The following is a 26,205-nucleotide window of genomic DNA, read 5'->3' as shown; positions in this document are numbered from 1 at the left end:
TCTAGACACTTAGGAGTACCATTACATGTTTAGCATTCATATAATTTGGAAGACTTTCTACACACTTAGGAGTGCCATTACAAGGAGATTAACAAAATGATAGAATGAGGAAATAAATCAATAGGAAAATATCTCTTGCGGGTCATAAAACTGGATTGTTAGGCCTGGAGAAGGTTGGGGATAGGGTGTAATGGAAGGGTAACTTAATAAATCAAGTGAAGAGCCCACTAATGTGTTTTCTTATTGTCTTTCAGAGTCTGCTTTCCCTGGAAACATTCCAGAAGAAGTAGCTGTGATAGTCACTACGTCCAGAAATCAGCATCACTATTGTTGTGGCTTGTGGGTAACATTATATTCTAAAAGTTACAACATGCTGGGTTTTCAGATGTGAAAGGGAAGAAACCAGCCTCTTCGTCATGATGATGTAACAAAGAGGGGTGAGGGTGAGGAGCAGTAAGCCAAAACTCACAGCCTTGCTTTGTTTTGGAGCGACAAGAATGATTGTTCAAAAGCAAAGGCACAAGGTAATTCTGGGAAGGGTATCTAAGTCTGGAAAGAAGCAACTTGGTACAGTAGAGTCAAATGTGTGGCGGTTTCATAAAGTGTGGCTATAGCATTATCAAAACATATCAGAAACACAGGGAGGTATTAACCCAATATAAATAACACAGGGAGGTATTAATCCAGTGTAGGCAACATGGGAAGGAATTAATCCAGACAACATATGGAGTTGTTAATGCAATGCAGGCATCATAGGAATGGATTACAAGGGATCTAAATACTTGGCAGACTCATTACAAGCACAAAAGTACAGATAGAGCCTACATAGCTCCTCAGACCTTTCAAGCAAGTACCATGTTCATAAACATGGCTTAGCAGATTCTTCCTCATGTCCAGTGAACACATTCTTTCTCTTTGGTGACTATCTTCTGAAGGATATGGGTTTTACAATGACTAGCTCCAGGACATTTTCCCCCTTTCCACCCCACGTGTTTTAAATCTTACACTCCCCTTTCTGGAAAGCTCCTTTCCAGGGAGTTCACTGGTAACACGCCCTCATTTGGTCCTCGCTGCTCTCATCACAAACACATTTGTGTGTCCTCATGTATCTCTCTCTGTCTTCTGTCATCCCATCTTCCTAAATATGCAAAGTGTGTTTTTCCATTATTTCAGGCTCCCGGAAGCAGGGACCTTATCATTTACTCTTTTTGAGTCTCCACAGAATTTACTACATTGATCCCTCCTGGACAAATACTGCTACTGCTGCAGCGACGACTTTAGATAGCTTTCCCTGGCCTGTAGAATATCATTAGCTCTTCTCTCAAAACAGATTACCTTTGCCTGCTAGTGCATGAGAGTGTCTTTTACATCTTAGATTAAAGTAAATAAAGTGAAAAATTAATTGGCTGGTGGCATGAGTGGGTGCCCGATTATTTTAACAATAACAAATATATCCTTATACAATATAGGAATTTGGTAAAATCACTCTCAATAGTACATTTTATGTTTATAGATGAAAAATATGTTATCATTTTAAAAAAATAAAATGAGTAGTGCCATTTAAAAAAGCCTTGGGGATGAGATCAGCTTAAGCTAGTTTTAGTTGTGGCAAAAACTGTTCTGGCTCCGGCCTTGGGCTTCACCAGCTGGCAGAGCAGAATGGAAATGCCAACTGCTGGCTCCCTGGAATTAACTAACTGACAGTAAGCACTAAGGACGACGTCAGGAGAGCCCAAACAGTGGACAGCTAACTACAATTCAAGGCGCCTTTAAAAGCACTCAGACAAGAAGTTCATCAGATCAATGAGCTCAGCTGTCAATGTGTGACTCCCAGGATGAATCAGAGTACGGGGTCATGACGGTGCCATAAGAAGGACTCTCAAAGTCTACCGGTGACTATGGCTGGCCAAGCCAAGGCTAGAGACTTCATTGGCAAGAAGAAGGGCAGAGCCATTTCTGATCTTGGTATGGATATATCTGAACCAGGAAACAAAGACTGACCTCCCTTTACTGATGTTCTCAAGGAAGGCTAACAATGTTTTTGACTATTTAATGGGATGTAGGGGTAAACCAAAAGTAAATATGGGAAGGTATGAGCTATTTGAAAAAAAATCTAGAATATACAGATCTTTCAATTCACCAGAGTTCTTCTTTCTGATTCTCTTTGTTGACCACTATCATGGGGTGAGGCTGTACATGGACTAGATACACGCATGTTTTACATCTCTCGTGGTGTGACATTATTCCTAAAACCAAGCTTAGCCAGAGGCTAAACATATAACAGTGGGTCAAAACACATTTCTTTTTCATCTTGGGAGACTGTGTAAAAAGAAGTGTCTATTTTGATAGTGAAGAAATCTGTAATATAAAAAACAATGGGCTCCTATGCAAAATTATGCATATACATCTGTTGTGCTATTTTAGGCACTGGCTGAGAGTAAGTATATATAATCCACAAAGGACAAAAAGTATTCCTGGATCTGGAGAAATACCAATTACAGCATTTTTAGGAAATTGTGTCTGTTTTAGTAACCAACAGAAGTCTGAGCCCACTCAACGACTCCCATGAATACTAACCAAGAAAGAGAGGGGATGCCTGTAGCAAGACCTAATTCACCACTGGAAGCTACACTTCCCTGTGCCTTCATCTTGGAAGACATTTATTAAAATCATATTCCCATTTATTAAAAAGGAAGAAATCAAGAGAGGGAACACCATATTTGAAAAGACTTGCTTTGAGTTTTGAAAGGAAAGCTCAGAAACAAAAAAGTAGATCACATGGGAACTTGTGAAGTGAAGCTTTAGCAGAAGCAAAGAATTTGAAATCAAGTTTGGTGCCTACAGTCGTTTTAAATTGCATTCTGCAACATGGGCAACCCCGAGAGGCACATTTACTGAGGTGCTGAGCGGAGAGGCAGGTACCTGGTCGGGTGGTCAGTCCTCGGTCGGCAGCGGGGCGGGCATCGACAGGTTCGACTGGTGCCGGAAGCGAGAGACAGAGAGCAAACAAGACAAATCAAGATGGTTAAAGTTGTGGCTTCTGAACACAGAGCAGGGCAAAAGCGCGTGCAGTAAACAAGGTGTGAAGGAGCAGCTGGAAAAAGAACCTTCCGGGGTCAATCCTGCGCATCAAGGATGGGAGGGGCACCACTTCAAAAGGCTTAGTTCTGCCAGCGTGCCAACGCGCTTCCTTGGTTTGTTCATAAAAGCACTCCCCAGGGTGTGCACCAGCATCACAGAAGAAGGCTGGGGAGAATGGAATTTCCTCCACTAGGTTAGAGATAGTTTCCTGGCTTTTGATTAGAAAGAAAATAGATTCTACCCAGCCCAGCAGTAAACATTAAAGATATCTCCTTCTACAACTGTCCAATCTTACCTTCTTTTCCAGTTAATTAACTACAAAAGGATTATTCGATGGCCAGAGGAAATGCAAATATGACTTTACCAGGAGAGCAAAGTCTCACCACGCAATATGCCATTTAGCGAGGCAAATTCCTTCCTAGGCTGAGGTTAGGAGAGGTAACCCACGGGCTCTCACTGCCTCTCTTTAGAAAGGGCAGGTTTCTTCTGCACAGATGACATTCAGCTGAGTTGTGTGAAATGAGACCATTTCCCTTCATATTGGCTGAGAGTCACAATTATTTCTTTGTATGCATCCTGGGACTGATCCAAAGAAAACAACGGCAGAGGTACAGCAATTCTCTGACCAGGGTTCTGCACCAGTTGGCATTCCCTGGGTGCTGTTCATTGTTAGAAAATACTTCCCTGAGCTGACTCTGGTCTTTGAAGAAACAAGGAAGGGAGAGGGCAGTCAAGTCTCTAGGATTAACAGTGGCTAAAGGGCAGAAGAATTCAAGGGAGGAGGAAATGTCTTGGGTCAGGATTGGCAAGTGTGAAAAAGAGAAATGTGAGCACAGGAGTGGAGGGAAGCCAAGGGGAGGTTCATGAGGCCTTGGGAGCAGCGGTTTCAACTGCTCAGCTTCCAGAGGCTCACAGGCCAAGCAACCAGTGGAGACCACAAACCCAAATCCATCCGGAATGGCACACGTTGGCAAGAATAGTGGCAGGGAACAGACGGACAGTGAGCTGTCTTCATAATATGAGCAAATCATATCTCTGAGCTCATTAAGAGACTCAGATGCATCAAGAGGCGGAAGTGGTTCTGACTTTGCCCATGCAGAGACTGACAAGGTGGGGGACAGAAAGAAGGGCAAGGGGAGTGATGAAATCCAGGCCCCGCACCGACAAAGCGGGTGACTCGGTAAACAGTCACGAAAGGCTGCTTCCTCTTACGGAAAAAATGAAAATTGTAATATCCGTCTTTCTATTGCAGTAAGGACCAATAGTTGTAAAAATCTACTTGGAAAATTCTCATGCTATAAGATGATGTTTATTGAATGTCTGGTTATTTCAACAATGACATTTACAGTTTCTCTATAGCTCATTTCCCATCACGAATGTGTACTGTGATTTTACGACCCCTGTAAAATGGAGTTAGCTGAGGGGACCACCTTTCTAACTGTCTTGATGAAAGGGGCTTAACGGCGCAGCAGTTGCTGGTGTGACCCTACACTCTGACAGCCACACCTTAGAAAATGTGCCTTTGACTTAGGGAAATGACTGTGTCTGTGGCATAAAGGCAGGATGTAGAGACGGTGGTCTCATGATAATGCACAATTACTGTGGCAATGACGAAAATTTATTAGTGTATATAAAAACCTAAAGGACATTACTTTAAGTGCTATTCATTAAACCTGGGTAAGAACACAATTCTGTTAGTTTTAGGATATCTTTTATGATATGAAAATTGTTTGCTGTCTACGTATTTATTTTTAGTGATTTGAGAATTTTGTTCGTACATACAGAGTGCTTTGATCAGCTTCAATTCCTCCTCCATCCCTCTTCCACTAGTCCCTCCCAATTTCAAGTGCTCTTTATTTTTTCCCACCCATGGATTTCCCTCAGCACCGCTAACATACATACTGATGGAGAGACAGCTACTGAACCTCGGGCCACATCTTTGAAGAGAACCAATTGCCTGTGTCTTCTCAGCCATCAGCTGCCAATGTCCTCAAGGGTGGAACATCACGATCACCTCCTCGCTCCATGAAGGGATTTAGTCTGGCCAGATTGTGTGCAGGTTCTTACACAGCCTTTCAACTGCTGAGTTCATCTGTGCACCTAACTGCCCTGCTGTGTCCTGAAAGCACTGCTTCCTCATACTCATCCACCCCGTCAGCTTCTCCTTTGCTCCGGGTAAAATAACTAAACGGCCAGGCATCTACTGATCTTGACTATTTTTGTTGAGACAAACAGCGCTTTTCTGGTAAGCATTTGAAGCAATGACGATAAGGGCGTCAAGGACAATGCGAGGAAACCCTTTGAGAACTGTAGGTATTTTTAGTAGCTCAGGGTGTGCACATGCGAAAGAGAGGCGGGGAGAACAGGGGACACATCTCTGAGGGAAGGGAGCAGCAGGAGTATAGTATTATACTCCCTTATGTGTTTATTAATTTGAAGGACGTCGTGTTTAGGCTCATGGTGAGCCGTCGGGAAAAAGAATGACAAAGCCTTCCTAACAAGATCCCGATCCCATCAAAAGTCATTTCTTTAGTGTGTTCTAGGCACTTTTCTAAGAGCGTTTCCATGTTACCCCACTCAATGCTCTCCTACTACCTTTATGCAAGGAATGAAGATGCAAATGATCTCAGAGTGGAAAATAGGTGGAGAGGCTCAGAAATGTGAGCCCCGTCACACAGCAGAGCTGCAGAGGAATCTCACCTGGTCATCAGAAGTATGGGGTAAGTCCTGGCTACCACCCCAAGGGAGCGTTTGGACCCTAGCCTAAGGAAAGAGAGGCGCTATTGCCATTTGGTGGGAGAGGATCCAGAATATTGAACTCTGTACATAGGGTCATCACAACAACTCACAATCTACATGGTTTTCTAAGTTCCCACTGGATGTAAGGGGTTTACGATAACGTGAATCCAGAATCCACTCCAGTTTTATTTATGAATACGGCATTTGTGCATATTTTTTTATGTGTATGGTATATGCACATTATGAGTATAAGGGTGGGCACCTGTGCTTGCCCATCAGAGGCCAGAGCAGGACTTAGCGCATCTTCCTCTAGCACCTTCTGCCTTATTGCTTTGAGACTAGGCCTCTCGTTAAACCTGAAGCTGGCAGTTTTATGTAGGTTGGCTGACCAATGACCCCTTGGGATCCACTTGCGCTGTCCTCAGTGCTGGAGTGATACGCATATGCTGCCATGATTGAATTTTTATGAGTGCTGGAGATTCAAATCCAGGACCTCATGTTTGCAGAGCAAGTGTTGCTACCCACTGAGCCATCCCACCCCAGCCCCTGTAGCTCTGAACAGGTGTCACAGGGTAAGTAGAGTGAAGACTGTGTTATTTCTATGTGTTATTTGTGACACTGTTTTTCCAGGAAGACCTTGCAGGTTCATTTTATTTGAAGATGAACTGTTGTGGGCTGGGAGTTAAGGTGGACACACATACTTAGCCTGCACGAATCCTGGGTTCACCCCTCAGACTATCAAACAAAACCGAACAAACTAAGAATTCATTAATTATTGAAAGGGCTTTTGAAACTATCTGCTTGAGTGAGGTATTGGGACCCTAAAGACAAGACTCGGAGGACATAAGGACTGTTGTCTCCTGGGACATTCATTATGTTAAGCTGGTGCTGCTACCGACGGAATAGATGGCCTCGCATGTGGTGGATGAGCCCTTGCATTGTTAACTATATTCTCAACCTCTCCTGTTTCTGGAGTATGAGATCCTGCTGATAACTATTAACAGGTGTGTGCATGTGTATGTGTGTGTGCACACATGTCCACACGCTTGCACACACGTGTGGAGGCCAGAGATCAACCCGAGGTGTCATTGCTCAGAAGCCATCCACTTTGAACTTTATGACATGATCTCCTATTGGCCAAGACCTTACCAAGTAGGCTAGGCTGACCTGTCACTATGCTTCAAGGATCGACTTCTCCAAACCTCAGAGCCACCGTGCCTAGCTTTTTACTTTGGTACCAGGATTGATCACAGGTCCCCATGCTCACAAGGCAAAACTGTTCCCTGACTAAGATATCTCCCCAGCCCCAATAGCAGATCTTTAACAAGAATGTCTGCTTTAGATGAAACCTAGGCAATATAGCACTGAATGTTGGATATACATCTAGAGGCACCTAAATAAGGCCCTGCACGAACGACTTGGCAATACTCAAGAGTATCTCTCTCTCCCCCCTCTCTGTGTGTGTACACGTGTGTGCATGTGTACATGTATGGCGTGTCTACACATGTGCACACTATTTCCTAAGGCTCATGTCACAGTGTGTGCTATCACTATTAAGGAAAGAGACAATCTAGTGTGCAGTGACCTTATAAAACAAGACTGTACATCTTCATACACACATACACCTCATCAGAGTTTACACATGGGCAACAATGTATCTACTTATATAACACCACGCATATGGAAGTTACCCAGGTCTTTGAAAGTCAAATGACCTATTTACTTGTTTTGGTAGGGTAATGTTAAGAAATGAGAAAGTCAATTACTTATACATGATAAATAACATTGCTGTCGTATCTGATAGTATCTAGTCTGATTATGGTTATAAGCTCCCTTTTAATTTTGAGATTAAAGAAACAAATTGGGTTGTTATACTGTGAAAAAAATATACAAGGAATTCCACAGCCTGTCTTTTAAAACTGCTGGCTCACCAGGAGCTCCTGAGGCAGAGGCAGGCAGATCTCTGTGAGCTCAAGCCAGCCTGGTCTACATAGTGAGTTCCAAGGCAGCCAGAGTTACATACAGAGATCCTGTCTCAAAAACAAACAAAAACCCCAAACCAAAAATCAAAGAAATGAACTAAAATCCAAACAAACAAAACCCCAACTAACTTGCTCAAACACTGAGGAAACTCACACGTAAAATCCCGCTGCCTTCTTGGAAAACATTCTTAGTTTCAAGAAATCAAGGTGTTTGTGTGCATGCAATTAGTACTGAATATAAAAAAATGGTAAACTATGAGATGCTGTTTCCAAAACAGGTATTTTTGCCAAAGTTCCTGTGGAAAAGCCACATCACCTAGGTGTGCACATTCTTTGAGCAAAACTTAGTTCCTTGAACTTTGGTAGGAAGAAACATTTAGCATAGGTTCCACAATTTTGACAGTTGCCTTGCATTGAAATTGCTTAGCAAGAAACCGTTTAATTCCGAAGCAAGCTTCCTGGTTGTCTATTTCTGCATTTAGTGTAATTTGAACCTTCATGCAAAAATCAGTAGCCAAGGGAGCTTTTCTCAGTGTCTGTCTATTTCATTAGACAGGCCCTGCCAAAGCTCTCCGATGGTCGCAGTGTGTGCCCTTCATTTGATCACCCGTTCACTAAAGGTGGGCGTTCTGATAGCCACAATTCATTTGATCACCCGTTCACTAAAGGTGGGCATTCTGATAGCCACAATTCATTTGATCACCCGTTCACTAGAGGTGGGCGTTCTGATAGCCACAATTCATTTGATCACCCGTTCACTAGAGGTGGGCGTTCTGATAGCCACAATTCAGAGGTCACGGTTTCATAGAAGCAATAACATACTTCTCGGCGAGAGAAATTTTTAAAAATTCTTTCTTGAGAATTAAAAAATTCTCAAATTCCAGCACATGGGAGGCAGAGGCAGGTGGATTTCTGGGAGTCCAACGCTGTCTCTCTGCCTCTCTCTCACACACAGTGCTATGTGGCATATATCCTATGTGTTTTATTACATAATTTTATCTTGTGATGCAGTTTCCCTATGTTGCACAGGGTGATCTTGGGCAGTTGGTAGATATGTGTCACTATGTACGTAAATCTACCAAGAGAAAGGTGAGATAAAAATAGGACTATCTGTGCTAGCAAATACCAGCTTCATTACTTTACAGTATTAAAAATTAAAGAATAATCCAAAATAATCTTTATGTAATAGATATATTATTTTAATAGATACAAGGGACAACTTAGTGTAGTTATTACTTTTTGTGTATGTTTGTGCAGGTGTGTGTATAGTTGTGGGCCCACATGTGTGTATGCAGATGGCAAATGTCTGTCTTGATTGCTGTCATTCCAATTAAAAGCATACAGCACATACCAGAAGACTTTTGGCTCCAGGAAGGGATTCTTACCTTCATTTTCTGTATTGGCTGGCACGGAGTCCACCCCGAAAGGATGCCATGGCTGGAGGTCATCCAGGCTGAACTCCCCATTCACAGGAAGAAGCTCCACGGTGGTTTTAGTTTCGGTCAAAGATGGCATGAGAGCATCGTTTCCATAACTGATTCTGGGTTCGCTGATCATGTTGGCCAAGACATCATCGGAGTAGTTCTGCTCTTTCTGAAGCAGCTCATCTAAACAAAACCAGTTGTGTCCTTGGTTAATGTATGGTCACAGAGGCTGAAGCTCCAGCAGCGATCCCTACTGACTATACGCTCTGTATGTGTGACAGGTTGTCATTTGGCACCACCTAACATGGAAGTTACAGCTAGCAATTGTCCGGGTGGGGTTTGACTCCATGGAGAACAGCACTGGACGGTTGTTACCCTGTTGCTGTTTCACTCCTTCAGAGGTGAAGACCTTGACAGCTAATGGCCCTCTCCTTTTCATAGACTCCCCACGGGTCCAATGGTCATGAAGGAACTCGTATCATGGAGAGCTAACATGAAGCACAGAAGCTGGGCAAGGTACAGTCCCTGAAGCAAGAACTATGCTTTATCCCCATCTTATGTGAAGTGGAGGGGAGGGGAAAGTATTATAGATTGGCAGCGCTCAATTCAGGCATGAGCCTTTGCTTTGAAAATACTTGCCTTCCCCGAAAGCAGTAGGAATGAAAACACGCATGTTGTCCTTCAAGTATAAGCCTGCGGATAGGGAGCCTTGCTAATTCTCTGGGCCAATCTCCCATCTCTGCCTCATGCATCATGCATGTGGCCTGAGCTCAAAGCTCCTGCCCTTCTTGACTGGAGTGCCTATCTTCCAAGGAATTCCACTGGCAATGCCCCCACCTTAAAAACTGAGCGGGGTGGGGGGAATCAACCTTATGGACTATTGTTGATTTATCCAAAGTTTGAGTCTTCCCATCATTCCTTTCACCATTTATATAAAGTTTATTGGGGGGAAATGGAAAAATAGAACATAACTTTGTATTGAGTGTAGATGCTACCAAAGAAAACCGAAAGAAACCCAAACAAGCCAACAACAGAAGACACCTCCTGAAACAGAAGATTTGTGATTCTCCTTTCATCTTACAAAAAGATCACCTGATCCTTTATTTATAATTAGAAGAAAAATAGAGTCCTCTAGATCGCATATGGTATTAATATTTGGTTAACTTAAGTATGTCATTACTCAGTCATACTTGGGTCTAGAGTTTATTGAATGATATATTTCACGCCGATCACTACTTAATACCAATGATGAAGAAAAATCTGGACTTAAATTTGACTTCTTAAATTTTACTATCGCCCTTTAAATTCTCTTTTAAGTTGACAAAAAAGTCAGTTTACTGGAAAAATTAAAATTCCGTTCAAATGTACCCATTAAAATAATTTGAAGGGACAGCATTAAAGTATGTGATTAATATCTTCCTGTAAAGTCAGTTTTATTACAAGAGATTATTTTAAATGATAGAATCCCAAGCAAATTAGTCCTTTTGAAGTCTAATTTGAGTTATAATATATACCTACTCAGTGTGGCACTGATCTAAAATTCAATATTTGATGCTCGCGATGACCTTTCCCACACAGATAAAAAGTCCTCATTAGATTTGCTCTAGACTTTTTCATGTCTTACCAAGTCACAGGTAATAGCCAATAATGTAGCCAAAGTCTGATTTAATAAATTAAATGGGCATTTCTTTTCTATAAATCTTATGCTTTGACTTATCACCCTGAAGCCAAGATAGTCTGGAATAATTATCAGTGCCTACATGCCTGTTCTAAGGGGGCATCGCCAGCTAGGAGGGAGCTCTTGGCTGCTCCCCATCTCTAGGCATTTGCCATCACTCACTTCCTGAACTTGGAACTTTTTCAGTGACTTGCTGTTTCTCCATAATGTCTCTGAATAATTTTGCCTCTCAAGAAAGGGGGGAGGGAGAGAGAAAGAGAAACCCCCATGTCCTTAAGATTTTCTTCTTATATATCTTTCTACTACTTTCCCCTGTGAAAACACCATCTATGCTTAAAAGCATAAGCATCTCCTATGTAGACAGAACTGAAATGCTATCTCTTCATGTCTGACTTTTTCCTCTCATTCTACATATTCCAAGAACTTGGAGGGTATATTACCTTGCCCCTCCTCCCACCCCCGGGTCTATGAACTTGGTTCTCCTCTTCTCCCTCCTGCCTCCCATTCCACATTTAGTGCATACAAAATCTCAAACTCTCATTCGTGACTCAAACTTAATACTCTTAATGACATTTGAATTCCAATTCTGAATTCCTTTATTTACCCCTTTTCTGTGGCCTCCCCAGTTACTTTTTTGTTATGATCTGCTGCTGGCAAAAAGAATAACACTTTTGCCTTGGTAACTGTAGCTGATGACTTAATAATTCATGTATTGGAGCTTATTCCCCACTGAAGTAACAGTACATGGGGCTGTGGGAGCTGGGGATATGAGGAAATGAAGGAACTCACTGCTATGAATGGAGGAGGGCTTGTTCTCTCTGGAGGGCACAGCCCAAGTCTCCACTTTTGAATAGTTCTACTAGACCCTGAACCTTCCAGAATCTTCTCAGTCTTGTGTTTAGGACCAGGAGAAATAAATTTTTATTTTTTATAAACGACCCAGGCACAGATACTAATTGTTGGTTTTATTGTTGTTATTGTTTTAGTTTAAGACAAGTGTCTAGTGTAGTCCAGGATGGTTTCAGACTCTATGTAGATAAGGATATTATCTTGAACTCACAATCCCCCACCTCCCAAATTTGGAGACTTCAGGCATGGACCACCACATCCAGTTCAGGTATTGTTAAAGCAGCACAAACTGACTGCTGTTCTCCTTACTCAACGTCATTTGACGGTCTTCCCTAGACCTTTTCCAGATACTGAGGCATGACTCCCCCAAAGTCAATGGGTCCTCATTTGTACTGAATCAATCCAAGATGCTGGAGTCCTTTAGTGTTCCTGCCTCTGTATATCTTTATGTGGGTTACAACTTCTTCCTGTCTATATTACACCTCTTGAGCTGTGGTATTGAACAGTGTGGGTTATCAAAGATGCAGTGTTTGTTTGCAGAGTAAATCAAGCATAAGCAAGAACGCCTTCCATCGGATAAGGCTGACTCACAACCACATTAGCTCTACAGAGTGGGCACTGCCCCCCTCCTCACTCCAACAGGCATTTCTCAGACCAGGGCAGCTGGAGAGAGAGGAGACTCCACCTTGCTCCTGGCAGTGAGAAGGCAGCACAGGGACTCACAACAGGGAAGTCTTCCATTTGGATACGTGTGTGCACACAGGGTCCTAGGAATTTAAGGCAGAGATAAATGCAACAACCTTTTCTCATATATCTTTTGAGCTGACTGCAAGATATTTCTTCCAAATGGGCATAAGACATGGTGCAACACTGTTGTGAACACCCCTGGTTCTGTGAACCCCACTGGTTCTGTGAACACCCCGGGCTTTCACAAACTTCACGTGACAGGGATAGGGTGGTAGTTAAGAGCACTGGCTGCTTTTGCACAGGACCTGAATTCAATTCCCAGCACCCATACTACTCGTAACCATCCACACCTCCAATTCCAGGGATCTGATACCTTCTTATGAACTCCAGATACCAGGCACACGTGGTGTGAATACATACATCAGACATTGACACACACACACACACAAAGCTAAATCCCCTCAAAACAAATGAACAAGCAAAAACCCATTAGGAAACTCCTGTGAAAAGTTGAAATATCCAAGGACAGTGATGTTTTTAATTGAGAAAAAAAGCACTTAGCCTTTGTGCATAAAGTGGCGGAAATCCTTATTATTATCTTTATGTAGCACAGGATATTTAGAAATAACCACTTCTGGCTAAGTCATTTGGAACAAGGAACTCAGTACAGTCTTGAGGGCAGGGAGCTGGATAAATTCGACAGAATTATCATTACCACTGTAGGGCTCTACTTTGTGATCATAGAATGTTCAAGACAGTCAGACTGCTCCATGATTAAGGGCTCAAGACTTTACCATTGGCAAATGTGCTGGCGCTGGGCATTTGTGCCTGTGACTAACAGGGCAGGGACCAAGGTGACTGTCTCACTGCCCATTTTGAGCTTTGACTCTGTGGTGAGGCTAAACCACCAGAAGCCATCTTCTACTTCTATGGATTATCCTTTTATCTGAATTAATTTACTATTTTATTACAATGCTTTGATGGCCTGCATTGAGGATCGCCGAAGCTTTGATGTCTAAGCTTGCTAATGGCTGTATCAATGTAAGAGACCACATTCATTTTCCCAAGACTCCTTTTCCCATTCTTCTGGAGAGCTACTTGTTATTGCCCAAAATTGCATCAGTTACTTCTGCAGTGAAGTATCTACTCTGATGCCCAGACACTTGAGTTTTGCAGGTTAAAGCATGGATATGTAATTGAGCCCAGTGATTGGCAGGATTTCACTTACAGTTTAAGCAATGGAGATAAATTCAAACACAAATATACAGTAAATCCCATAACCTTCCTCTTTCAAAAATGCTTTGATGACACATGTAGGCAAACTTACAGTAAACAGGAAAGGGGGGGCAGAGCAGGGGAGAGGAGTAGGGGGCGGGGCAGGGATACCACCACTAGCTCCTGTGGAAAACATTCAAGGTATTTCAAAGAAAGAGGCATCAAAAGATTCGAGATTCACAGCGATTTCATCTTCAAATGACCTAAAACCTTAAAGCTTGGTTTTGTAGATGCAAAAGATGGCCATGATTTTTAGGGAAACTGCCTCATAAATAAAAGGTCTGCGGGAGGGGATACATGAACGCTACATAATCTGCCTCATAGTCTCCTTGTAACTATTAAATGACCTACCAGCAACATATCTTACAAACATTTAAGGGCTACCTTGTAGGTTCAGAAAGTAAAATTCATAGACATTTAGTCAACTGGCTCTCTCTCTACAAGCTTCACAATTGCTGATAATTAATTGCTGATTGCTGCCTTTAGCTCTGACAAACAAGGCCACTAAAGGCCTAGCTTGGCGACCACTGAACAATCGAGTCCTCAGCCTTGGCACCCTTTTCTTCAGGACTGAACCTTTACTGATACTATAACCTTTCTATGTTGAGTCTTTGAAGCCTAGTGAAAAAAAAAAAAAAGAAAACCCACTAACCTCCAACGTCTATCAAAATGGAAATTTCTTTTTAACTTTGTGGAAGGGGATTTTTCTATAACCATTTTTTACCATGTAAATAAATACTTATCCATCTGCCTGCTGCTCTGCTCATCACACTGGGCCCCGCCCTCCGCCTCCAGGTGCACTGGAAGTCTCTGTGAAAGGGTTGTAATTTCTCCCCATCAAGAGGCTCCTCTATAAATCAGCTACCATCCGTTCTAGGCATCTTGCCCACACCACAACTATGAGACCAGATTTAATTTTCCAACCAGAGCTTGGGTATATCTGACTCTTGGCTCAGCCTGTTACTGTGATGCTGTCATTAATGTCTTTGTAGCCTCCGAAGCCCCATTCTTTACCCACAAGATTCCAGGTGCTTCGGTGACAGTCCTGTCATGTAAACTCAGGCTCCTCAGGTGTCCTTCGGGGATCTTGTTGGAAACACAGAATTGTGGTATGTGTTGCAACCCATGCTTATAATCTCAGCACTTGAAAGGCTGAGATAGGGTTCCAAGTATAAGGCTTATTTGAGGTGTACAGCAAGTTTGAGGATCTCCTGAGTTACATAGCAAGATTTTATCTCAAAGGGGAAGAGAAGAAATATACCTAGTTCCTCCCCCCTCCACCCCAGATATAAGGAAGAAATTCTGCACATTGAGAGGACTCCCAAGTGATGGTCATTTGTGGTACTGTCATTTGTGGTGCTGTCCGAGAGGGCCAGAGCCAGAGCCACATACAAGCATTACTACTTCACAAAAGACAGAGCAGTCTGCAAAACAGAATGTGAAAGCAAAGCATGGCTAAGAAGCACTCCGGCCAAAAGTCCTGCACTCCAGAACATCTCAGTCTTTCTCTGCAAACCCAACAGTCAGCTGCCTTTAAACTGACATTCACGGCCACATTTCTGCACCAGGATGCCCCAGGAAAACGAAGAACAGCTACGACTTCTTTCTTTGCCTAATCGTTTATTGAGCAGGAAGGGGCTGTCCAGGGAAGTTTGGGGGAAGCAGGTTGTGTTGTGCTGTCTCAGAATAAGAATGCACACAGAATAAGGCACCAGGCCGCACTTCAGTACTGGCTCCTCCCAGAAAGGAGGACTATTCCTGCACTGAGGCCACTTTGCAGACCAGCCTGGCTTGGCTTAGCTTGGCTCCATGGAGCAACAGCTGATAGGGGTGATGCCTTGGGGGACCTTGGGGTGTCTTTCTGTGATGCTCTGATGATGGACAAACCATAGCTATCTTCAATGCCGTGACACTTGAGCCCTGCCATAACACCTTAAAAATAAAGACATTATCCTTTTGACACTGTTTATGTCTGTGGCCTTTATGACCACTCATTGGCTCATTGGGTAACCATAGCAACCCCCATTGAGAAAAGAATGCACAAACATCCATTCCGAGAAGGTTTAAAATGAACCCGTGAGGCATGCTAGGACATGCCTGTAATACTAGCTCTTCGGAAGGCTAAAGTTGGAGGATCTTAAGTTCGACGCCAATCTGGTTATACAGTGAGTTCCAAGCCAGCATTAGGGATGGAGTGAGATTATGTCTCAACAGAAATAATAAATCGATAGACATAGAGATAGGTGGATAGATGTCAATGACAGAACTAATATTATATTAGCAACCTTTAGGAACCCAGTTCCTAAAGTGACCTTCTCATCAGTCCATGAAAATTTCCATGTTATTTGGAAAGGGATAGATTTAATTATTATTGTCTAGATTCTTGAGGTAGAGTGGCAATGCCAGGTGAGAGTACTCATGTCTAAATTGAGGTTTCTTTTTGTTTAGAAGTTTCTTGGCCACAGAGAACTAAACATGGCATGCTGGGTCCACCTACGGCAGGGAACTGTGCCTGGAGAGGAGTCACACAAGGCTGTACATCACTTTTTAAACTATTCCTTATTGCAAGTGACATTTTCCTGAAATCCCATCGTCTGGTCTAGACGGAAGTTTCAGAAGAAGCGCCTTTCCCTTGAAGGCAAGTTTCCTTGTGGCTTTCAAACTCCTACATCAAACAGCTCAGTTCTATTAGACAGAAATCAAGAAGAAAACACAGCCAGGCTCCTTGGCCTTGGAAAGGGGATTAAAAAGCTTCCTTTTCCACATTTATTGAAGGAACTTGTGCCAAGGTCCAGATCTTATTTCCAACCACTTTGGGGGGGGGGGGGTCCTAATCCGCCTGGGATGTTAGCAACCTGAGGAGCTGACTGCAGAGTTTACATACTATAGTCATGGTCTTGAAAGAAAGTTTGTGGGCTGAAGTTCTAATTCTTATATATAATACATGAATGTACGGGCTTTACAAATGTATGACAGAAAAGACTCTAGCTCTAAGGGGCCATAATATCTTTAACTTACTTCAAAAATATTTCTCCAGGTGTGGCCACACACACACCTGTGAGTCTAGTACTTGGGAGGTGGAAGCTCCCAAGAATCAGGAGTTCAAGGTCAACCTGGGCTGTGTAAGAAGACATCTTATAGGTTTCCATCTTTATCAAGGTATGTGTCTTCCTCTGGTCGGTTTCTTGTGAAACAGTGTGGTTTGGCTCCTAACACCAACAGATAGATGTATGCAGTTTCTACAAACAAACCCCAACACGTGTGATTTTCACATAGTAACTATCATAGGACAATTCTTTTATACAACAATCAAGAAATGGCTGTTTCTTCACATGCTAGGGGAAACACCAGCTGCCTTAGGTATTCGAGGGATGCGGTACCGTTAGGGCTAAGCTGAAGGCACTTCAGTGTAATTATTGTGTGCGAGTCTCTCAATGCCGTTGCAGAAGCCCGACCTCTGTGACAAAGGCATTATTTTCACAGGGATTATGACTTCACTGTGGCTCTGCCAGCATCGTGCAGGAAGGAAGCATAACAGCAACATCTCATTCGGTGCAAACAGTAAAGGAGAAAGGAACGAGCGCAATTAGCCATGCCTTACATTTGAAATGTTCTCATCCTTACAAGCAGATTCTTTTAGCTATTCCTCCATTCTCATGATCTTATTTAATTTTTATGGCTGTGGCCGAAGAGAATGTAATTTTGAGGTTACTGAAGCATTGCCTGCAGCACCGGTTTATTAGGCTCCAGGACACACAAAGATGGACTCATGAGAAAGCAGCACTTAATTTCCAGCTTATCTCAGCGCTCGTTGGCATACTTGGAATCATCGTAAAATAAAGATTAGTATATTTACAGCAGCATCACCTATTATTGTGAAGAATGAATTTTCAGTGGGGACAGGAAAGTAGACCACGGTATGAGAAAAACTCAAATGACAGTTCTCCCTCTCTTTGTAGGTTCCAGAGTCAGACTGTCGCCCAGAGTCTCCTGCTTCCTTCTCTGCTGCTGGAGGGTGTTCTGGGCATCAGTCCCTGGGGTTCTCTCCTCTCCTCCTGAGCTCTGAGACAAGTGGCTAGGAGGAAAAGTCAGCCTCTTTACTTCCAGAGAACACCCGGCCCTTGCACGTCTCCATGAGGATTTCTTTGAGGTGAGTGAGTCATATCCACAGCCCAGGAGTGACTCAGCTGCAGTGTGCATCCTCAGGCACACAAGACACTGAAGGAGAAGGGAGACCATGCTGCAGTGGTCACAGCCCTGCTGTCGTAGCTAGCTGTGCAGCTACAGACAAATCTTCACCAGGCGCTCTCACTGTGCTCTCCGTGATTTCTGTCCCTCATAGCTGTGTCCTTGTGTGCCTTACACAAATGTAGCTACCCAGTGGCCCCATCTCACGAAGGTTCTGCCTCCAACTTGAAAGAGAACTCTGCCTGACCTGCATAAGAACACAGTATATGAACAGAATAGGAATCACGAGGCTATGCTGGGAAGAGAGCTCAGTAGAATGAATTTCAGTTGACAAGTGACTGACAGACTGCTATAGTCAGGAGGATGAAAAGAATGGCTCAGCAAAACTGGTGAGCCTGTGATAGAAAGGAAGATTTCAGCATCCAAAGACAATTTCATGGAGAGAGACTCAGAGATAGGCTGACAATTAGGCGGCCAGAGTGGAAAATGTGCCCAAATACACACACCATCACAATGGAGGACGGACTGCTTTCTCCACACACAAAACATCTCTGTATGCATGACAGCTCATTTGAAGTGGTAATTTATGCATATTTTAAGAACCCTAAACACATCCTTTATATTCTTCTGCACACTGGTCTGCTTGTCTTCAACACAATCTTGCTTTCCAGTGAGCAATCCTAGCTATGGCAATGGCCCTTTCTCTCCTGCAGTAACTCACTCACAGTTTCCCTTAAGAGTGACCAGGGAGACTGCAGGGAGACCTGGAATCACCTAGGAGACCAGCCTCCAGGCACACTGGAGAGGGATTATTTAGATTAGGCTGGCTTCTAGGCATGTCTCTGAGGGACAGGTTAATGGAGGTAAGCATACCTACTCTAACTGTGGAGAGTATCATTCTCTGGGCTTAGCCCTCCACTGCCAGGGAGTCACCGCCCTAACCCGAGCACTCATCAGCAGCTGCTTCCTTACTGTATATGTCACATGACTGCTGCCTCAAGGTGTCTTGACCACCTTGACCTGATGGACTGGGCCCTTGAACTGCAAGCCAAGACAAACCCTTTCTCCCTTAAGCTGCTCTGGGTCAGGGTATCTTATCACAGGAAGCGGAGAAGTAAGACAGAGACCAAGCCTGGAAATGGCATGTACTAAGCATTAAGGGTCTGGCAGAGGATGGGATATGTCTGTCTTCTGTAAGGCATTCATGGGGCACAGAAGTGAGCTGTGGAAAGGACTCAGGCTTATATTCCAGAACAAGGAATCTCTAACTACTTAACCTTAATTAGTGAGCTCATCCACTTATCCTTTAATTAATTAAGGAATTTAGTTATTCACCTGGCAAACAATCTTATCATTTTCCAGACCTGATGTGGGATTCTCCTCTGTATGCTGTGAATGCCATTGGTGAATAAAGAAACTGCTTTGAGTCTATAGCAGAGCAGGGCAGAGGGAAAACTAAACTGAATGCTGGGAGAAGGAAGGCAGAGTCAGAGAGAAGTCATGGAGCCACCAGAGACAGATATGCTGGAACCTTGCCGGTAGGCCACAAGCCTTGTGATAAAATATTAAATAATGGAAATGGGTTAAATTAAAATAAATTAAAATAAAACCTAGCCAATAAGAAGTTAGAGCTAATAGGCCAAGCAGTGATTTAATTAATAGTTTCTGTGTTGTTATTGTGGGAGTCTGGGTGGCCAGGATACGAACAAGCGGCCTCCTACTACACAGATCAGTGTTAGAAATAACTAACTCAATCTCAGCACTCACAGAACTCAAAGCTCATAGGAAAGAATCCCTCCCCCCCCCACACACACACAGTGCTAAGAATATCTTCTTTCTCAGTCACCTCTCCATGGTTTTTGGTCTCTGTTGAACCTGGAGCACCATGGCCCCCTGTCTCCATCCTCCCTGGGCTAGGATTATAGATGTGTGCTGTCATTACAGCTTCTTACATGGAGCTGGGGGGCTGAACTCACATCCTCATGCTTCCGCAGCAAGCACTTTCCCCAACAAAGCTAACTCTCCAGTCCTTAGATCAAAAACACTTCATTGAACAAAAACGGGGATTTTACCTGTTGTTTTCAAAACACGTTAGGGAAATGACCATTGAGAGAGCATTTGCACTGGGTTAGGTATTATGAACCGTACAGAAGTGACTTATGGTACACAAGAAGATGCACCCATAGCTTCTATGCAAATACAAACAACTGTTACTCTATATAAGGAACTTGAGCATCCATGGGTTCAGGCATTTCTGGCATGGGATCTTCTGGAATCCACCCCTAACTCCCAACACTGAGGGATTCTGCTCAGATCTTGGGAGATTATATCCAGTCTCTCCAAACTGCTTCTAATTTCTATACTTCGCAGCTCTAGTACAAGACCACCTAAGATTCTTTGGGCTCTGCTGAAAACAAGCAATTCTAGAAACTTATTTATTTTTGAAAAGGTTACTTTAAAATGCTGTTTTCATGCCCACACAGTTAGCCTCTCCTCACCTCACCTAGCTCCCAAAATAGTTCAGCTTGAACCAAGAGCCTGCCTCTAAATAAACACCATTAAAGTGTGATCATCTTCAGTAACATGTAATTAATTCACTCAGAAGTTCGCACCTCATAATTACCAGAGCACACCAGTATCCCTCTGAAAATTGCATGTGCTTTATGTAGTCCTTGTCTGTGCGCACTGTAAACTTCAACAATAAATTGAAAAATGATGCACATTACTGTGTATTTATACACATCTTTTCATCTTCCCAGTGCGGTAAACATTAATTAACCCTGGCCAATTAACCCAGCCACCGTTTACAGATCCACTCCTTTATCAGCCTCATGTGAACGTGTAGCACTTAGAACTTTTCAGAATTTGGTACCCATTGAATACGGAAATTAATTTTTCTTTTCATGCAGAGAGCAAAGATTCAGGACATGTAGTGCTTGATTCAAATGTGGTAGTATTTGGGACAGTGTCTTCAGAGTCTTAGAAGTTGAGGGAAGGCAAACAGATAGCTTGCTGCTGGGTGACATGCCCCCCCACCTCACATACACACTGCGTCTGAGACTGTCACCTTATTTGGTTATAGGGTCTTTGCAGATGTAATAATAGATTTAAGGTGATGCCAACCTGTGGAGTAGAACGTCTCCCTGTCTGTTGTCATACTAGCAAAGACACGGCAACAGAAATGAGAGAGGAAGTGTGAGGTGGGCACTCGGGGCCATCTCTACAACCCAAAGGACAGGCAATTGTCTAGGGCAGCTCCAGAAGCAAGAGAAAACACTAGAACAGATTGCGTCCTGCAGGCTTCAGACGGGTGTGGCCTGTCAACATTTTTCTTTGGGACTTCTGGCATTCAGAATGGTGACAGAATACGGTTCTCAAAGTTTTTTGCCATCCGGTTAACTGGTGACTCTGCTGAGGCACAGTAACTGCTGATGGCACAATCATCCTGGCTATAGTGATACTGGAGGGGAAGGTGACGTTAGAGTGAGTTTCCCTCAAGTCTGGAGATGTAGAGAGAGGGATCTGAGAGTCTAATCAGACTAAACGGGAGCAGCTGTCTTCCCTCCAAATGTCAGGAAGACTTAAGGGCAAACCTCTTCTTTTCAGCTCTGTTCTCTTTCACCGGCCTTCTGAAGAGAAAACCCATTTCCTTTCCGGACCCACGCATCTTATCCTGATAAGACCCCAAGAACTTTAGATGCCCGCGTCAGCCCTTCAGTTCAGCCAGGATGTGGAGTGGCCTCGTTCAAGTGCCCTGTAAACACAGAGGTTACATCACTTCCTCCCTAGGAAGCCAGAGAAGCTGAGCTCTGCCTGGCACCAGACATGTGGCAAATACCAGGCGAGTTTCAGATTTTACTAAATTCTGAGCGATGACGCCAGCACTGCAGAGAGGCCAGGACAGAGAACGGCACTCATGCCCTGAGGCTCCGCGTAGAGAAATCAGGACAGCTGGAGGAATCCATACAATTTAGCCTGTCAGTTTCCGTTTAGGGCTTGCCTTGAACATATTCATGGTTTCAAACAGTCTAAAAGTGATGTTGTTTTTCTACGGTGACTGGAAGAGAATGCTGCCTGGAGTGAGTGCTTAGCATCGTCTGCCCTGTTATTGATCCTCTGGCTCCCTAACCTACACGGGAAATGAAGGCAACAATATTTGTTCTAGCTTTGAAAAAGAGACTACCAACTTGAGACTGGGGAAGTGTAGAAGAGAATTGAGGAAGGGAAGTGGAGAGGGGCTGGAGAGCAGAAACAGGGGGAGTGACATAATTCTATTTCAACTCAAAACATCAAAAGATTAAGAAGTTAGAGTGCTAATGTGTTTTGTGGCTTCTGTGAGTAGTTTTAGAATAAAGAACACATTCTAAATGCGGGCCACCAACCCAAGCCTGAGGCCGCTTATCTCATAATGGAATGCCAGAGAATGAGTAATTAATAAAAGGGGCTTCTTTAGCTACCGTCTACTACTTTCTTGGTGTACAACATCAACAACAAGATTAAACAAATTCTTGTTTTCTTTCTAATATTAAAAAAAGAGAAGTGGTCCTTTGATTCCTGAAGGTAGATGTGGCAAGGGACCTCCTGCTGGGTCATCACAGAGCAGAGGCTCCAATGGTGAGGCAGGCAAACTTCTATATGAAGATCTTCTTAGCTATATAGAGCACCCATCTAATCCTAATTGCCACCCAAAGGTCCCACTCGAGACAATCAGCATATACTGATTATGGGGATTCTGAAAAGACTATGTATGTGTGTGTATGTGTATATATGAGATTCTGAAAAAAGTTCCACTAAACCTTCGGCAAGGTCGAGCAGCTGACGAAAGCCGCAGAGACCGGGAAAAGTTTGGAATGTGGAAAGTCCAGAGTCAATTATCTTGGGTCCTCTTTAGTCACCGAATCAGCCAGTTACTGCCTTCCTCTAGGACTGACCCAATGAAGTTTTGACCATTAGGTAAATCCCTTGGAATGTATGAGCAGAGACTTAGTTCCCAACCAATCAAAAAGCAAAGAATGTCATCAGATAGCATCTGTGGCCTATAGTTGGGCTTTCTTTGCTTTCCTTCACCGCACCCAACTGACGTTTCTAACGATGCATTTACAAAGATTTAAAAAGTGTCTTGATTTGTGGCTTCATTTAGTTACTTCATAACACTGCTCCAATGATGGAAGATGGAATTTGAAGTAACCTAAGTCTGTGTTCCAGTCCATTGGTAGACATATTTGGCTTTAGAATAAAGAATAAATTATCTCTGAAGAGGTGAGAAGTGGTTTTTTTTTTTTCTGGTTTTCTTTTCTTCTTTTTCTTCCTTTTTTTTAGTGTGTGTGTGTGTGTGTGTGTGTGTGTGTGTTTTGTGTGATTTAGTTTACACCTGAGGCTCAGAGGAGGCAAACACACACACACACACACACACACACACACACACACACAGACTCTTAACAGTAGTCTGGGTCACTAATGCATCTATCTAGCCACACTGAGGCAAAAGAAAAAGCAGAGATCTAAATGACTTTTCTAAGGGATTCCATTTCCTTTCTTTGTGTTCGTGAAGAGATGACAGTTGAAGGATGAGGTTAAATTAAATATGCTCACTCTGATATGCAAGAAAAAGGCTTTGAGAACTTTTTTTTTCCATTTCATTTCCTTTGAGACAGTCTTAATATATAGCCTATGCTGCACTGGAACTCCTTCTGTTCTCGTGTTGGCTTTGAACTTGGGAACTACTGAGATTATAGGCATGTGCCTGAGTTATTGTACAGACCCTTCATGGAGAAGGCAAGGAAATGAAGGAAATGGTCTTTTTTTTTTTTCTGCCCCGTTCCCAACGTCTTTACTCTTCCCTGCCTTTTTTTTTTTTTTTTTTTTTTTTTTTTTTTTTTTTACCATGGGTGAAGGGAAACTCCTAATGGTAGCTTCCCCACTGACCTGGGACACATCCAATCAGGTACTCCCTGTCTTTGGGATGAAAGAAGAGCTGGTATTTGATTTCTAGTTTGTGCCATGTTAGGAAACAATGACAGGGGTTTGCAGGGTTCTCCTTTGTTTTCTGGAACACACACATGGGACTGCTTAACACAGTGAGCTGCCTCTTGGGAACTGACATCTAGTGCTGTCAGCCTGCACGCTTTTATTATTATTCAGTTGTCCAAGATGCATCTGCATCTGGCAACTCTGAGGACATCACTAATTTTCTCTTTTGTTTCTCATTAAATTAGTATCATTTTGGATTTGCAGGTTGCTTATATAGATGATTTCTATGGCAGAATCAGTGATAGAAAGTGAAGAATTGGGAGCAAGAAAGGAAAATGACCTTCTAAAGAGACTAATTTCTGAAGAGCTAGGAAAGCAGCAACTAAAGAAAAAGGTCTTAGTGTGAAGCCTGCTCCACGCTTGTACTGTTTGTTTATTCTCCTTAGAGTGCAGTAATTATAGTTAATAAGCAGTTAGAGCTGGGGGAACTCTCAGTAGGTAAGGGCCTGAGTTCTGTGGCCAGAACACACACACACACACACAGGACCTGCGTTCTATAGCCACTCCTCCCCATCACACACAGAGGGTGAGAGAGGGAGAGCTGTGGGTGGTGTCATGTTTAACATCTCAGAATGGGGACAAGACGATCCCTAGGGCACCCTGGTCAGTCAGTCTAGTCTACTTGGCGAGTTCCAGACCAGCAAGAGACCTTTCCTCAAACAGAAGGAGGGAAGATCCTAGGGGACAAACTTGATGTTGTGTTCTGGCCTGTATGTGTACACATGCACACATATACCTGCACATACGTGAACACACAACAAAAACAAGGAGAAAAGCTGTTTGTGCCAATTACTTGAATAAATTAAACACAACATCAATACTGTGTTACCTTACAAAGCTGTACTCAAACAGTTCTCTGTAGCATTTTATGCAAAAGTCTCTTGGAGATACATGTGTTCTTTGATGATAGGAATACAGACTGATGATCCTTTTGAAAACATCCCTTGTTAAACACGCACTTGCTACACCTAGTCCACCGAGCAGCAAAGCTCAAGAGAGAACAGTGTGGACTGTTGTTGATTACCCTGTCGACCATGTGATGGACTGCAGTATAGTTTTATCCGAGAAGAGGCAACCTCAATTAAGAAAATACTTCCATAAGATCAGGCCATATGGAAGTCTGTAGGGTATTTTCTTAATTGGTGATTGATGGGGGAAGGTCCAGCCCATTGTGGGTGGGGCCATCCCTGGGCAGGTGGTCCTCTGTTCTTTAAGATAGCAGGCTGAGCAAGCCACAAGGAGCAAGCCAGTAAGTAGCACTCCTCCATGGGCTCTGCATCAGCTCCTGCCTTCAGGTTCTGGCCCCTTTTGAGTTCCTGTTCTGACTTCCTTCAGTGATGAACAGTGATGTGGAAGTATAATCCAGATAAACACTTTCCTCCTCAAGTTGCTTTGGTCATGGTGTTTCAGCACATCAGTAGTAACCCTGATGAAGACAAGGGATAAAAGCTGCCACTCAGTGCTGCACGCTGGTACCCAGGGAAGGATTGCAGCTCCAAACCCAAAGTGCGGATTCTAATGACTTTCTCCTCAGCACAAAGACAGAAAATCTTGGAAGTCAGAGCACTATAACCCAAAGACTGGGAAGGTGGCTAACAAATCAGGGTAAATTCATATGGCCTTTTAATTTTTATGTCAAAATATACACAAAAATATTACCCCCAATTTTCCACAAAAACTTGTTTTCTTACTAGCACATATAAATATGAGTTCTAGAAATTTTGAATTTTTAAAGAGTCACTTGTGGTAGAAAATACGTGGATTTCTGTGAGTGTGAGGTAGAGTTCAAGTCCCTGGATTTTAAACAAGAACGCCTCCAAATTACACTGGCCTTGGTCCCAAGCATATGTTGAGACACAATGACCTCCAGCAATTCCCAGAGAGTGACTTTTCTTCCTAAGTGGCTTCTAAATGAGACTTTGGGTTCCAAGTATTTATAGCAACTGAACTAAGATCCTGAAAAATATAGATACTGTTTGCTGTCCGTGGGGTGAGGAACAGACTTGCAGAAATAGTATGGACCAGTAACCAGGAACCTGCCAGTTCATGACACTTGCTTCAACTAGTATCACGTTCCAGAAACACAGCCATGTTTGAACACTTAGATGTTTACAGAGGGCTCGCAATTCTGCGTGGCTATTTTTCTCTAAAGGAAAAAGCATCTCATTTATTCACACTCCAGGTATTTAAATACTCACTTTGATTTCTGAAGAACTTTGGCAAGATATGAAGAAGCCCTTGACCCCTGACCACTTTTGTCTCTGATGTGAGC

The 26,205-nt window shown here is 43.1% G+C and overlaps 1 protein-coding gene across 6 annotated transcripts in view; it reads right to left on the bottom strand.

The window, feature by feature from the left end:
• App (amyloid beta precursor protein) overlaps window positions 1-26,205 on the bottom strand; it is a 229,404-nt gene that overhangs the window by 12,956 nt on the left and 190,243 nt on the right. For 3 of the 6 annotated variants that reach the window (XM_057765553.1, XM_057765555.1, XM_057765557.1), the window contains 2 exons: window positions 9,188-9,409; window positions 2,923-2,976 (listed from right to left, as the gene is read on the bottom strand). In XM_057765553.1, coding sequence (XP_057621536.1) covers window positions 2,923-2,976; window positions 9,188-9,409 — 276 coding nt within the window. The remainder of the gene's footprint in view (window positions 1-2,922; window positions 2,977-9,187; window positions 9,410-26,205) is intronic. The other 3 variants (XM_057765554.1, XM_057765556.1, XM_057765558.1) reach the window with 1 other exon arrangement.

Source organism: Chionomys nivalis, chromosome 3 (assembly GCF_950005125.1).
Source record: "Chionomys nivalis chromosome 3, mChiNiv1.1, whole genome shotgun sequence".
In the NCBI taxonomy this organism is placed as follows: Eukaryota; Metazoa; Chordata; class Mammalia; order Rodentia; family Cricetidae; genus Chionomys; species Chionomys nivalis.
The sequence above is the reverse complement of the archived record's forward strand: the minus strand, read 5'-3'. Positions and strand labels throughout refer to the sequence as shown.